General features: G+C 39.5%; 1 protein-coding gene across 24 annotated transcripts in view; it reads right to left on the bottom strand.

Moving 5' to 3' along the window:
• LOC138241535 (focal adhesion kinase 1) overlaps positions 1-12,598 on the bottom strand; it is a 163,557-nt gene that overhangs the window by 90,855 nt on the left and 60,104 nt on the right. Inside the window, exon 1 of one of the 24 annotated variants that reach the window (XM_069195137.1) lies at positions 11,118-11,312. The exons of 21 other annotated variants lie outside the window; for them this stretch is intronic. In XM_069195137.1, coding sequence (XP_069051238.1) covers positions 11,118-11,163 — 46 coding nt within the window. In that variant the 5' untranslated portion in view covers positions 11,164-11,312. Of the gene's footprint in view, positions 1-11,117; positions 11,313-12,598 lie in introns of those variants that run through there. 2 more of the 24 variants (XM_069195138.1, XM_069195139.1) reach the window with 2 other exon arrangements.

Genomic DNA, 12,598 nt, shown 5'->3' with positions numbered 1-12,598 from the left:
CACAAAATATTATCACATCACGGGTCTGACCTGGTAGGGGGATTTTATCCTGAAATTATCTATGTTACAGTTGACTGAACCGTCTACAGAACCTTGCTAAAAGTTTAATGTAATCTCTGACTTCCTGCATTTGGTTTTCAACTACCTTCACATGTTGTTGCTGTAATTGAGCGAATAACCAAAGGACATTTAGTGAGCTTTATCCTTATAAACAGTTCTGTCTCCTACCTAATCACAAACCAACACAAAAGAATAACTGGTTACTAATATTATCAAGGCTTATACACAGGTTTGTTCCACAGTTGGTTAATTTCAATGTGTGGTTTTCTTCCTCCAGATTCTCTCTAACTGGTTTCGCACACAAAAATGTTAGAAATGCCTGGGCCTGCCTTCAGCCACCACCAAAAAATACAATGCTGACATTTCATCACCGTACATCAAAATAGGAGTCAAACAGAATGAACATTTACCTACCCAAACTTAGTGAACATTCACATGTTAAAAACTAAACAACTAGCACGTTTCACAACAGCAGTTATAAAGAGTCCTGAGGAATAATAAAACCTTTCAACTGTAATTACAGGCCAACACCGTGATAAACTGCCAGGTGAAGCAGTATAAATTGTGACATACTGTATATCCTGTATCACAGATAAGTCTCCAATTCCTGTCTCACTCATTACCATGCTCCTTTCCAGAGTCAGACTCAGTCACACACATCATTCCTACCTTTGAGAAGAAAAGGCCAGCACGTACATGGTATGTTGGAGTTTCGGGATGACAGACCACCATAGCTCTCTGAAAACATGAGTTGTACAAGAGAGAAATTATATCCTTCATCGACACTTATTCTTAAGGTATCCCAGGGAAGTGATTGCAGCTGTTGTTTTTCCACCTTGCCTTTTCCGTTCACCACTCACACATACACATCTTCGGTCTTCCTAGGGCTTTTTCCTTTCCAGTCACGTCACATCCTGGTTATCACAATACTCCCTGCCTCCAAGCAGCAGTATGAATCATTGGGAGAAGAAGGCTCCAGGGCTTCTCCTTCATTCCCCTCTCCAGGCCTTAAGGTATCTGACTACAACTTCCCAGTGCAGGGAAGGGACCACAGCTGATTACAAAACACTTTTATCACGGGGCACCACAATTACTGACTGCAGGCATGCAGGCTGGCTTTCAGAAGTAAACAAGACCTGAGTGGCTTAAACGGATTTCAGCACAGGCAGACGCCTACAAGGTGGGCCTTACATACCTGCCTGCTATGCTGAAGTTAACCTTTAAACTGCCAAAAGCTCACACCACATTCAGGATAGGTAATGACAAAGAGTACAATGGAGGAGGACATGCATTAACTGTTTTGGTTAGACTTGTATTTCAGACATTTTCATGAGGCAATTTTCAGACATTTCTCTGTAATCTGCACAGAAGGAACATTTTTCCTTCCTTGTGTTCTTAAGTAGAAAAGATCTACAGTTGTGGATTTATGAAAGCCTACAATGTCCTATTACTGCTCTGAAGTAATGAGTGGGGAAAAAGTATTTGCTGATATAAGTAAAACTGTATAAAATCCCTTGATATTGGCTTTATGTTCATCTGTTCAAGGCACACTCAAAACTTACCCTTATACAATCTGTAGCAAATTAAAATTATTCATAACCCTGACTTTTATATAACTCCCCTGCTGAAATACGATGAACTTCATCTAGATCCAGGACTGAAGCAATGAGGTAATGATTACATAGCAGTTAGTCAGTTACAAAAAAAGATAGAAAGCTTTAGAACACTACAGATTTAAGCATAGTCTGAAAAACCTTCATTTTAATTTCTAATTTAGACACGGATAGTATCATTATGTTATTGCAAGTCTGCAAGTTAATTACTTCTAATTTTTTAAGTATATCTAGCATCACTACTCTGCATCATGCTGTCTATATCTTAAAGAGCAAAACACTATATATATAGAAGCATAATTTTCTCCCCACAAATTACTGCTGCTGGGAAAAAAATATATTTTTTTAAATCATGCTCAGTAAAAAACAGAGTGCAGAAAACAAAACAATGCGTAGGGTTAAACTTCTGTACTGCAGCTAAATTCAGACTCTCTAAAATTGCTGGCCATTGTTCTGAAAGTGCTCACAGAAAAATACTGCATCACCTAAAAGCAGGGTCTGCACAACACTGCAGTTCAATTGTGTGTTGCTAGGGAATTAAAGTATTCAGACTATTTATAAGACAACTGTGCCAAAAACAAAAAGTATTAAAAAAATAACTTTCAACTGGTAAATATATATACAGATACTGAATGAAAATGTAACATTTTGCATAAAACAGCTCACTGCACACAATGTTATTTACAATTTGAGCAATGAACAAACAGGTTTTTTGGAATAAAGCACTCAGCTCAAGTCAAGCAATTTAAAGAAGACCAGTTTCAGCATTCCTTACTTGAATTGAGTTAACAGCAGCAAACTAAGTCCATTAAGAATCGGGATAAACAGCAACCATAAATGAATTTAATTAAGGCAAGAACAAAGAAAGATATGACCACATCCCTCGATAATGAAAACTATCTGGTTGCTATCAGCATCACTAAAGAGAAGCAGCTTGAGAGAACAAGATGGTCCAGGTCAAAAATCAGTAGACCAGTCCAAGGTAGTCATCCCAGGGTCATCACACCTGTCTGATCCATCGACATTATTGTTTTGAGATGACAGGGGCTACAGCATGGGAAATTTCAGGAAGAAACAAAACGTATATCAGAAAACTTTAGATCGCCATCTACATGAAATTGGTCTGCATGCTCAAAAGTCTGTTCTGGGGTAATGCAGGCAGATGAACAATGTAAATGCCATCTTCGGTCAGCTAGAGTGCTTAGAAGGTGGCAACAGAGACAGTGGTGTAATGTTTTATTAATTGATGAATACTGTTTTGCCTTGGACAGACCTGAATGAAGACCAGAGTCATTATGGTGAGAGTTATACCGACTGTCGCATGGCAAAACCAAACAGGCAGTGGAAGTTAAGAGGTGGGGGTCGGCAGCACAAAGAGATTTTGGATCAACATAAGTCTGTGAACAGGTATTTGCACACAAAGTCAGCTCTTTGTCCTTCCAGTGGCTGGTTAACAACACTCAGAGGCTTGCATGCTGTTTAAACTATCGTCACGCTACGAGCCTGAGATTGCCAATAATCATACTAAATGGTAAGATATGTATATTAATTTTAAAGAGTATTATATTTTAATATTATATTCTTATTAATTGAAATGTAAGTAGGGCTATTAACAACATTAAACAAGTATCCAGTGCATGGGCCACTGTAAGTCTTCACATACCCCTCCTGAAAGGCTGCCGACCACTGGTGTGAGGAAAGGAATCTCCTTTACCACATGAACATTTTTGCCGCAGTGTGACGGCAACTTGACTGCTCTAGGATAAACTCAAATGCTCAAGCCAATATCTTTTTGTTCCTTCCTGTCAATCCAAAAGTGAAAAATTTCTAGCAGGACAATGCTAGACCACACAGCATTAGGATTACAATGGCATGACTTCAAGAAACAATGCTGAGTTTTCTAATGCCAGGATTGTATTAATGCTTGGGTAGGTCATGTCTGAAAATTGTCAGGTTACACTGAAAATTGAACAGGATTTTTCCCATCTTTATTTTAAACATTTTTCTGTGACTTTGTTTGACACCTGCACGCTATCCTTTAGGGCTGTACAGTATATTGCATGTTTCTGAATTATAACACATTTGTAAACAAGCACACATTTTATGAAAATTTTAAAAACAGCTATCAGGGATCAGCTTCCACCGACGGCAGATCATTAGAAACATGCTAGTACAACACATTACACAGGTACTTTACATGCATTTGGTGTATTCTTAGGTCGGTTCCTGGTCTTAGAGATCAATACAGAAGATAACATTGATAAAGCACCAAGGAGCTAGAATGAGAAATTCAGCTAAGATTAATTTGTTTCATTCCTTCACAGTGAAAATGTAATGAACTAGCGCTCAAGCTGACTGCTATGATGCATCAGACTATAGGCGGTGCTGTGAAGAAAAGACTCTATTAGGCCGGAAGACACTCTGAAATATCACCAGACTATGTTCTATTGTGTTGCTAACTTGTTGAAAAGCTGGTCATTTTCTCTCAAATTGATTACTGCAATGTCCTACTCACTTGGGTATCTTAGTCTACATTGAACAAACTTCAGCGTGTCCAGAATTCGGCAGCCAGATTCCTGACTAGTGCAAGTGACCACTCCTATTCTGGCATCCTTCCACTGGCTTCCTATCAAGTTTCATAGCAACTTCAAAATCCTCATGCTCACCTATAAGGCTCTGCATTGTCACCTGTCCACATAACTATCACTACTATCACTTAACAACCTTTATTCATCTAATTTTGGTCTCCTGTCTGTCCCCCAAGCCCTTCTACACTCTATGGGTGAGGGGGGCCATCACCTGCTATGCCCCAAAGCTCTGGAAAGCTCAGGGGGTCAACTTCCTTGAGCTCTTTCAAATCTAGACTCAAAACCTTTTTTACAAGGGCTTTTATTTAACTGGTTTGTGTCTACTTTCCTTCAGTATTCCAAACCTTCATTGGAGCTGTTAAATTCTACTATCTGCTCTCACTATTTATTTTTCTTTTCGAAGCCACTTTTATACAATCAAGTTTCTTATCACATGCATTCACCACGACAAAATGGAAAAAATCCTCAAAATAGGCAGAAAGCAGAAGGAAAACCTGGCCAGTATAGATATTTAAGTAGAGATTAAAAAATACTAGCCACAACCACTGATCCCTATGAATTTTCCTGGGATTTGATTCTAAACAATCAGAATTTAGGCAAAGGGGTGCTGCTGGGGGTTAAACAAAGCATCCTCTCTGCCTTGAAGCACATCCTGCCATCATCACCACAATCCACAGGCATCTGCCCTCTCCTTGTGGAAACACGTTCAGAAAAAGTCTTCTAACAGAACTTACAATTCACCAAACTCACAAGTCATTTTCTATGTTTAAGAAGGATCTAAGTAGTAATAAAGTGTCTCGTGTTATTTGCATTGTAAACCTACAGTATGCTTTGGTTGGATCTTGAGGGCTAGTTTATTTGAATGGAACAAAGTACATCAAGTTTCCAAGCACATTTTAAGCAATTTAATTGCTTGCTAAGGTTAAATAATAAAAACAGACTGAACCTTTAATGCCCTTTAATGTACAATACCCACACTCCAGTATTTTCATAAGGTCTTGCCTTCCTCATATTTAATTACATCCTTGCTAAGGATGTAAAAAAGAAAAAAGAAAACTTAATGCCTAGGCTACAGAACATTTATTTTGGCTACAGGGTGCCACTTGTATTTCTGTCACAACAGCAGAGAAATCCACTCAGAGAATACTTTATGTATCATTACAATTGTAAGAGATTTTTAAGAAACACTCAGCTGTACTGGGCATATTGTAGTGCCTAAAACAACAAAAAGCTTCACTGGTATTTTTACAATGAGTGTGAGAAAAGGCCAAGCAGAAAAGGAATTTTACAAAATACTGTTTTGACAATTGATTCATGAACCCTAGTCACAGGCCTCGTATAATTCTGCAGTAGAACAGAATCTTCTATGAAAAGTGACCCAATTCTAAAGAACTTCAGTCTCAACCAATCTGACCTGCCATGATCTCAGTGAGGATATCCTAGATTTACAGTATTACTGTATGTCATCGAAGGGTCAACAGCTACATGTAAGGCATGTTTTATTCAAATAAGCCGTAAATTTAATTTACATAGCCTTCCACAGCCTACACACTGATGCAAGAAATGGAAACCTAGTTTTATATATCAGTCTCAAGCTGATCCCAAAGGATTTTAAAGCGCTTTAACCTTCAGGAAGAGACTGACTGCATTATACAGTACATCAAAATGGAGCCTGCTTTATCCATCCATTTTTATTTTGTTAAAGTAGTAAGGTGCTCTGTTACAATACATATAGAAGACAACCTTAAACAAACATGTCTTTTTCCGTATTTACTCCTTAACCTCATTTTTGGCCAGTATACTGTGAAACATTTTTTAAACATTTTTAGGACGTCTTTCTGGTTGCAGTGGCACAAATGGGTCAAGGCAAACAAAAGGTTAATTCTACTCTTGATCAGCTGACAGGGTTGTAACAAAGGAGGAGCTGATACAATATGGGCTTGCTGTTTCTGCTTCACTGAGCACAACAGAGTTTTTAGAAAGGCCCTTACCAAGCTGGTCATCACACAGAGGCTTACAGATTCCTTGGACTGAATCTGCCAGGGTAACAAAAGGACTGCCTCTACCCAATAAACTCGTGAAGATGGGACTGCTTCACTGACAACACCTACTGCTGAACTGGAAAAAAAACACGTCCCTCTGCTTACTGCACATATTTAAAAATAGATACACATAGTTACATTAATGGACTGCAAAAACGAATGCATTTTTTAAAAGCATCTCTCTTTATTGTTAAGTAGTTCAATCAGTTCAAGTAGTATCACTTTTGAATAGCTTCCAATTAGAAAATGGACAACTTCTCATACTGAAAAAAAATATTACATGCAACTTTTGCATGACATTTCACAAAAGGATGGTCTCTGCAACTTGGATAGACCCCTCTCCTTTCTGTCCCATTTGCAAATGAGAATTCAAAACTGAAAAGCCACCCAAAAAGCAAAAAGCCGAGGTCACATTATTCAATGTCAATATACTGTATAACAAGGCAATTCTAAACCTCTCTTGTGAGAAGAGCCCAAGGCAGAATCGTACTGAATAAACTTCCCTTTGAGAAAGTGTCCACAAATTTCTGATCTCACTTCACAGCACTTCCACGGCTACAACTCCCATATCAACGTATTTTAATCACAACACAACATTAAGCAAACAGTAACCTTTTGAAAATTGATCAAAAACGGAAACTGAACACCTCAAATTCAGAGCCCCCCTAAAATGGGAAAACAGTTAAGTCTGCTGGAGCTCAAAGCATGTAGGGAAACCACTTCAAAAACCAGCTGCAGTATATATGAGCAAAGTGAGAAATATCTCTAAGACGTAAAGACACCATGCCATTTTTTAAAACCAATCCTATTGCAGTAAGTAAAAAATAGGGGTGTCATTTAAAAACATCAAAATTAATTCAGGTATTAGGTCTATTTTTATTTAGGATATTTGAATTTTGTAAAGTCTAACATTAAGATTCAATATTAAAGCACAATTAACAGTTCCTTACTTTTTCATGAAATATAATTAAACTTCATGACATCTGGAGGTGCCCTTGAGGCTCAGCCATCTCCTAACAGTGAAAACGTATATGTCAGAGCAGTCACCTATTGAAAGCATACCACCTGGCTTGGTGAGACCATCTGTGCCTGGATTTTCCAGTGCTCTCCTAGCACACTAAGCCTGCTAAGAGCACAGGCCTAAAACTTTCCCTTCATCCAGTAGCTCAGATAAAGTGTTTCTAAGTAAATGTATGAAATAGGCAGATGGTTGGTTTTCAACATAAACCGGAGCCTGCAGACGTGAAATACACTGACCAAATCCCAATGGATTGGCTCTACAAAAAACACCAGAATATTGCTGTCACATCTGTCTTTTACCCATGTTAAAAACATTAAAGCTTCTCTGGGTTTATTTTTAAATCACGTATCAAACCTGCCACTCTGCACTGCATACTGTTCAGAACAGTGGAGTATAGTTAATCCTGACACAGATCATTAAACCAAACCTAAGTTTAGCTCAACATTCACCACCTGTCAAAGGGGATATCGGAGCTGAAGTAGTCATTGCTAGTCTTTTTTTCCCAGAATATGTGATATCAGTAAAAATGAGTCAATCCATCCATCATTTTCTAACAGCCTCATCCAATGCAGGGTCTCAGGGAGCCAAAGCCTATGTTGGCAAGCAATGGGCACATGGCAGGATACACCCAGGTCGCCAGTCTTAAGACAAACATGTTGTCTTCGCAATGTAAACATTCTGACAAGATTCTGAATGTTAAGCTCTATAGTATAATGCAATCCAACACGTCAGAAAGGGGAAAAACAGTAAGAAATGCAAGAAAAACAAATGGCATGTTTCAATCTTTAACCATATTTTAAATATCAATGATTCCAAAGTAGTACACTAGAATGCGCGATATAATTTGCTAATGAAGGAACCTGTTTAATCACCATCTTATCCTAAATATAGCACAGTGTAGTGTACAATATTTATACTCCAGAGTGAATTAAACTCAGAAGAGACGCCACACAGCCTGCTCTCCCCCTCCTGAAGCTTGGGGATATTTCTGTTTTATAAAGAGGCTGATTCTGCTTCAATACGAACACAATGGAAACCGTTTTAAGCTGATTTATCCAATCTAAAAGCAGGATCTGGCCCTCCAGCAGGGCTTTTTTTTCCAGGATGGGCTGGTTTTACAATAGTAAAATACAGCCTAGGCTGCCCGTAGATATATGTACCATGTAAAAGGCTTGAATGTTATAGGTGGCCTTAGAGGCAAAAATAAAAAAAAGATCCAAAGAGCAGAATAAGTCCCCATACTATTGTTCTCTATCAAGCACGGTAACATTCACCAGTGATGAGGTCTTTATCCAGATAAAACATGTAAAAAAGCAATTAGTGTTCATGCTACCACTTTACATATTCACTTCCTAATACTCCATTTCTGCAGGGAGAGAAGGTCATGGACACAAAAAAATTCCGTACAGCAGCCTTCTTTCAATTCCTCTGCCCCCAAAGAAATCTGTTATTAGAAAATGCTTCACATTCTGACAGTTATCGACTACAGGAATTCTTGCGTATCATCTTCAATCAGGAAGCTAACATCTAGCCATGGGATCGCCTTAACTCTGAAAATCGGCAACTTAATCCCATGTTTAACTTCCTTAATATAATAAAAAATACATTTTCATTGCATTAAGGAATTAAAATATTAAGCAGCATTGCAGAAGGGAAAAAGAAAGCTGAAACAGTACATTGAACCACAGCATTATTGACTAATACACTGATTAATATGTAATCGATTTACCAGGCTGTGCAAAGCACTCTGCCTTCTGAAGAAAGAACTGTGGGAAAAAATAACCCAAAAGAAGCCTACCAAGGTCATAACAGGTAGCAATTAAACATCAACATTGTAGATTTTTGACTATACTGTATATATTGTAGCTATGAGAAAATCCATATTGCTACTGAACACAGTTATCACTTTCTAAAAGAAAACTACAACTCACAATGAAATGATTTCCTTTACATCAGTAGGTATATGAAAAAAACACCTCTGTTATTCTGGAACATTTTTCAAATATCTTAATAGGGTGGGGTAGATGTTCATTTTATTTGCAGAGGATTGTTGACAAGTGCTGACAATCTTACTGTACTGTACATCAAAAACTGCAAGAAGGCTCCAGCACTGACCTACGATACTTCTTGTGAAGCTGTGAATAGACTCAAACACTGTCTCACGCTGAATACTACACCTTAGGCGGCTCCGCTATTCCCAAAGGATACTTCTAAAAAATACCAGTGTGACCAGAATTGTTTTCATAGTTAATGGCACATTCACGTTCTATGCAATCTATTATTACTTAGAATTTATTAAACATAGAAACCACTGAAGCTGGATGTCTGTCACTGGTTTATGGATCTAACATTGGTCCTTGACAAGCTGACAATTAGGGCTACTGCTAGTTCAATTACAAGCCAATTATCAAGTTCTCTGTACATTAATATCTGAGGTTTCCCCCAAGAGGTTTATTGAAATAGGGTGGAGTGGCTGGATCTTGGCTTCATTGACAATTGTTATTTCTTCATTCAATTTTAATAACCTACCCATTTCCAGGGTTTAAAGGAGGATGCAACACAATCACGATTATTAAGTGCTGTCCTCTCTGAGTGCACGTTGATTACAGGGATGTCCATGGCAGGCGTGTGCGCAATAGTTTTAGCCTTTTCCCTCCTTTTACTTGCATGAGGATCAATAGTTTCAGCTGCTATGTCCTACAAATACCTCTTCAACTTCATCAGCCAGCACCTGCTCCTGAGTGCACTGGCCCCTCATTACTACACAATCCAGTTTCCCACTGATCTCCCAGCTTCTCTCCAGGGCTTTCATTACTTCCTGGACTCTGCTGCACATTTCAGTCATCTCTTATCTGTGTCACTACATTCATCACTATAAAAGAACCAAGGACCAATATTTTCAGTATTGTTTCATGCGAAAGATTTAACTTTCGTTATTGTTTTATCACAAAATATACTGTATTAATCCCATTCAAAGTTTTGATTTTTGAAAAAAAAAAGATTCTTTATGGAAATGTTTATTAAAACATTGTATAAAATTTTGCTCTTCTGTACTGCTTTCAAAAATATATACACATTTCCAAGCCCAACCAATGGAAATAACAGTATGCAATGCTGCAATGAAGTCACTTATTTGCCCTAGTTACTCTGAAACCAAACTAATCACAGCCGCCTTAATCGCAAAAACAGGAATTCACCCCTAAGAATGCTTCTTTACACCCGAATAAAAAAAGTCAAGCAGAACATTATGACCAACAGTTTACAGGGAAGGCAGGCAAGCTGTAGTTTCTTAGTGGGTGGAATAAATTGTGCCCTTTTAAACCAGAACGTGAAATTAATGCAGCAAGACAGACGGCATGTAAATAAAGTTAATCTTAATAATGCAGAATAAAGTAATTCTGCGCTGAAAGCCCGCAGGCAGAATCCAGCACTTCAGCACTAAGCCCCAGGAATGAAGTGAAACCCACAGCACTATCAAAGCTGATGAAGCAGACCTGCTAAGGCTGACAAATCAGTCGTTAGACTGCAACACAATTTTGTGGAAATGGCTGGACATTAAAAAGATCCACACACAGATACTTTCATGGGCATATGTCTATATAGTATATAGCAAGTGGCATGCATACATCAGAAGATAATGGGTTACTCTGAAGCTGGAGCACTTTCTAGCTGCAAAACGGCACAAGTTAAGATGAAAATCAATGAGGTGGGTGGAGGAATAATGAACAGAAAATTAAGATTTTTTTTTTAAAAAAAAGAGAGAACGATGGGAGGACGTTGCGAGTACGAGTACCTCTAGCCCAGCACACGGGGAACGGGCTGCAGCCGCTTCTCTCCATGCGGACGGCACCTGCTTCTCGGTCCCGGGCCCGACGGCCAGCCAGGTCTCCCCGCGCGCGCACAACCGCATAGAGGCCAGGCTGCTGCGCTGCATGCGCTGCCCCAGGCCGGAGAGCCCCTCTCGGGCCGAGAGGCCGGGGGCAGGGGAGAGCTCTCGAGCCGGTGGCGAAGGGATAGGGTTGGGGGGTGGGGGGGGTGGGGGTAGTTTCACTACATCAGCACCCGTTCGCCGCAAAGAAACCGGGTTATCAGAGCAGGTTGATTGCAAACACAAATAGGAAAAATAAATGTTTGATAGATAGATCTTTGAGTTTTCCCTTTCACATCTGCTTGCTTGCTTTTCACCCTTTCACCCCCTGAGAAAAATCCCCAGGACCTAAAATAAATCCCCTGCTGGGTGCAAACAAATCCAGACCACCGTTTGGAAACTAGAAGCAATTTGGAGGGAGAGGGGAGGAGGCAAAAAAAATAGAATCCTCTCAGCTCCAGTGGAACATTTTCTTTGGCTCCTTTATTTTGTATCCAGTACAAGCAGCGGCTGCACAAAATTGAAGCAGGCAGGAGTGTGTGAGCACGGTTCGTGTGTGTGACTCAGAGTGGGCGCGCACACTGCTTCATTGAGGGAATCGGGGGAAAGAAGGGAGGGCAGGGGAGGGGGGCAGTCTCATTAATATGCTAATCTTACCCTCGCTCCAATTCACCCAGCCTTCTTGTGTTTACAAAACTGACAGTGCCTTTCCACTGTGAGCAGGAGCTGCAAATCAAGGCTGACCCAGGTCGTGTCTGCAGAACGGCTCCCCTCCCTCCCCACCTACCCTTTTCTCCTTGCCTGCCTCTGGCCCTCGGCCAGGCCTGCTTGCCCCCACAGCCCCCTCTGCTCCCCTTTATTCCAGCACTTGATTAGCAATGATTGTCCTGCAGAAAGGTCAGGTGAGGAATGCATGGAAATGAATGCCATTGTTTTGATCGGCATCTCTTGCCTCCCCCCCACACCAAATGCTCTGTTAGTGCACAGCCCCTCGTCGGGGAAAAAAAAAAGTGCCACAGATGTCGATTACGTGAACGCCATCTACATAAAGTTCCGTTAGAAAAAAAATAAAGAAGGAGTCTTTAGACAAACATGTTATTTTACTTCTATTTGCTTGTGGAAATTTTCAAGCTAAACAAAGGATATGAATTCAGCAAAAACATACCTAGCAATCTTTGCAGTTTAAAGCAATGCAATTCACCTTTAGAAATATCAAGCTTTTGGGTTTAAAGCAAAAACAGACATTTCCATGCAAGAACTAAATGACTAAAAGTTAAGCTAATATTTAAGAGTACCAATTCCCATTTTGTGACTTTATTCCATTGATCAATGGAATATGCCTTACTTGGTAGACCTTTAACATATACTCAATAAAGTATAAAACAAAGATAAAATTGTGAATGTAA

Source organism: Lepisosteus oculatus, chromosome 10 (genome assembly GCF_040954835.1).
Source record: "Lepisosteus oculatus isolate fLepOcu1 chromosome 10, fLepOcu1.hap2, whole genome shotgun sequence".
Lineage (NCBI taxonomy): Eukaryota > Metazoa > Chordata > Actinopteri > Semionotiformes > Lepisosteidae > Lepisosteus > Lepisosteus oculatus.
This window is presented reverse-complemented; position numbering and strand designations above follow the sequence as displayed.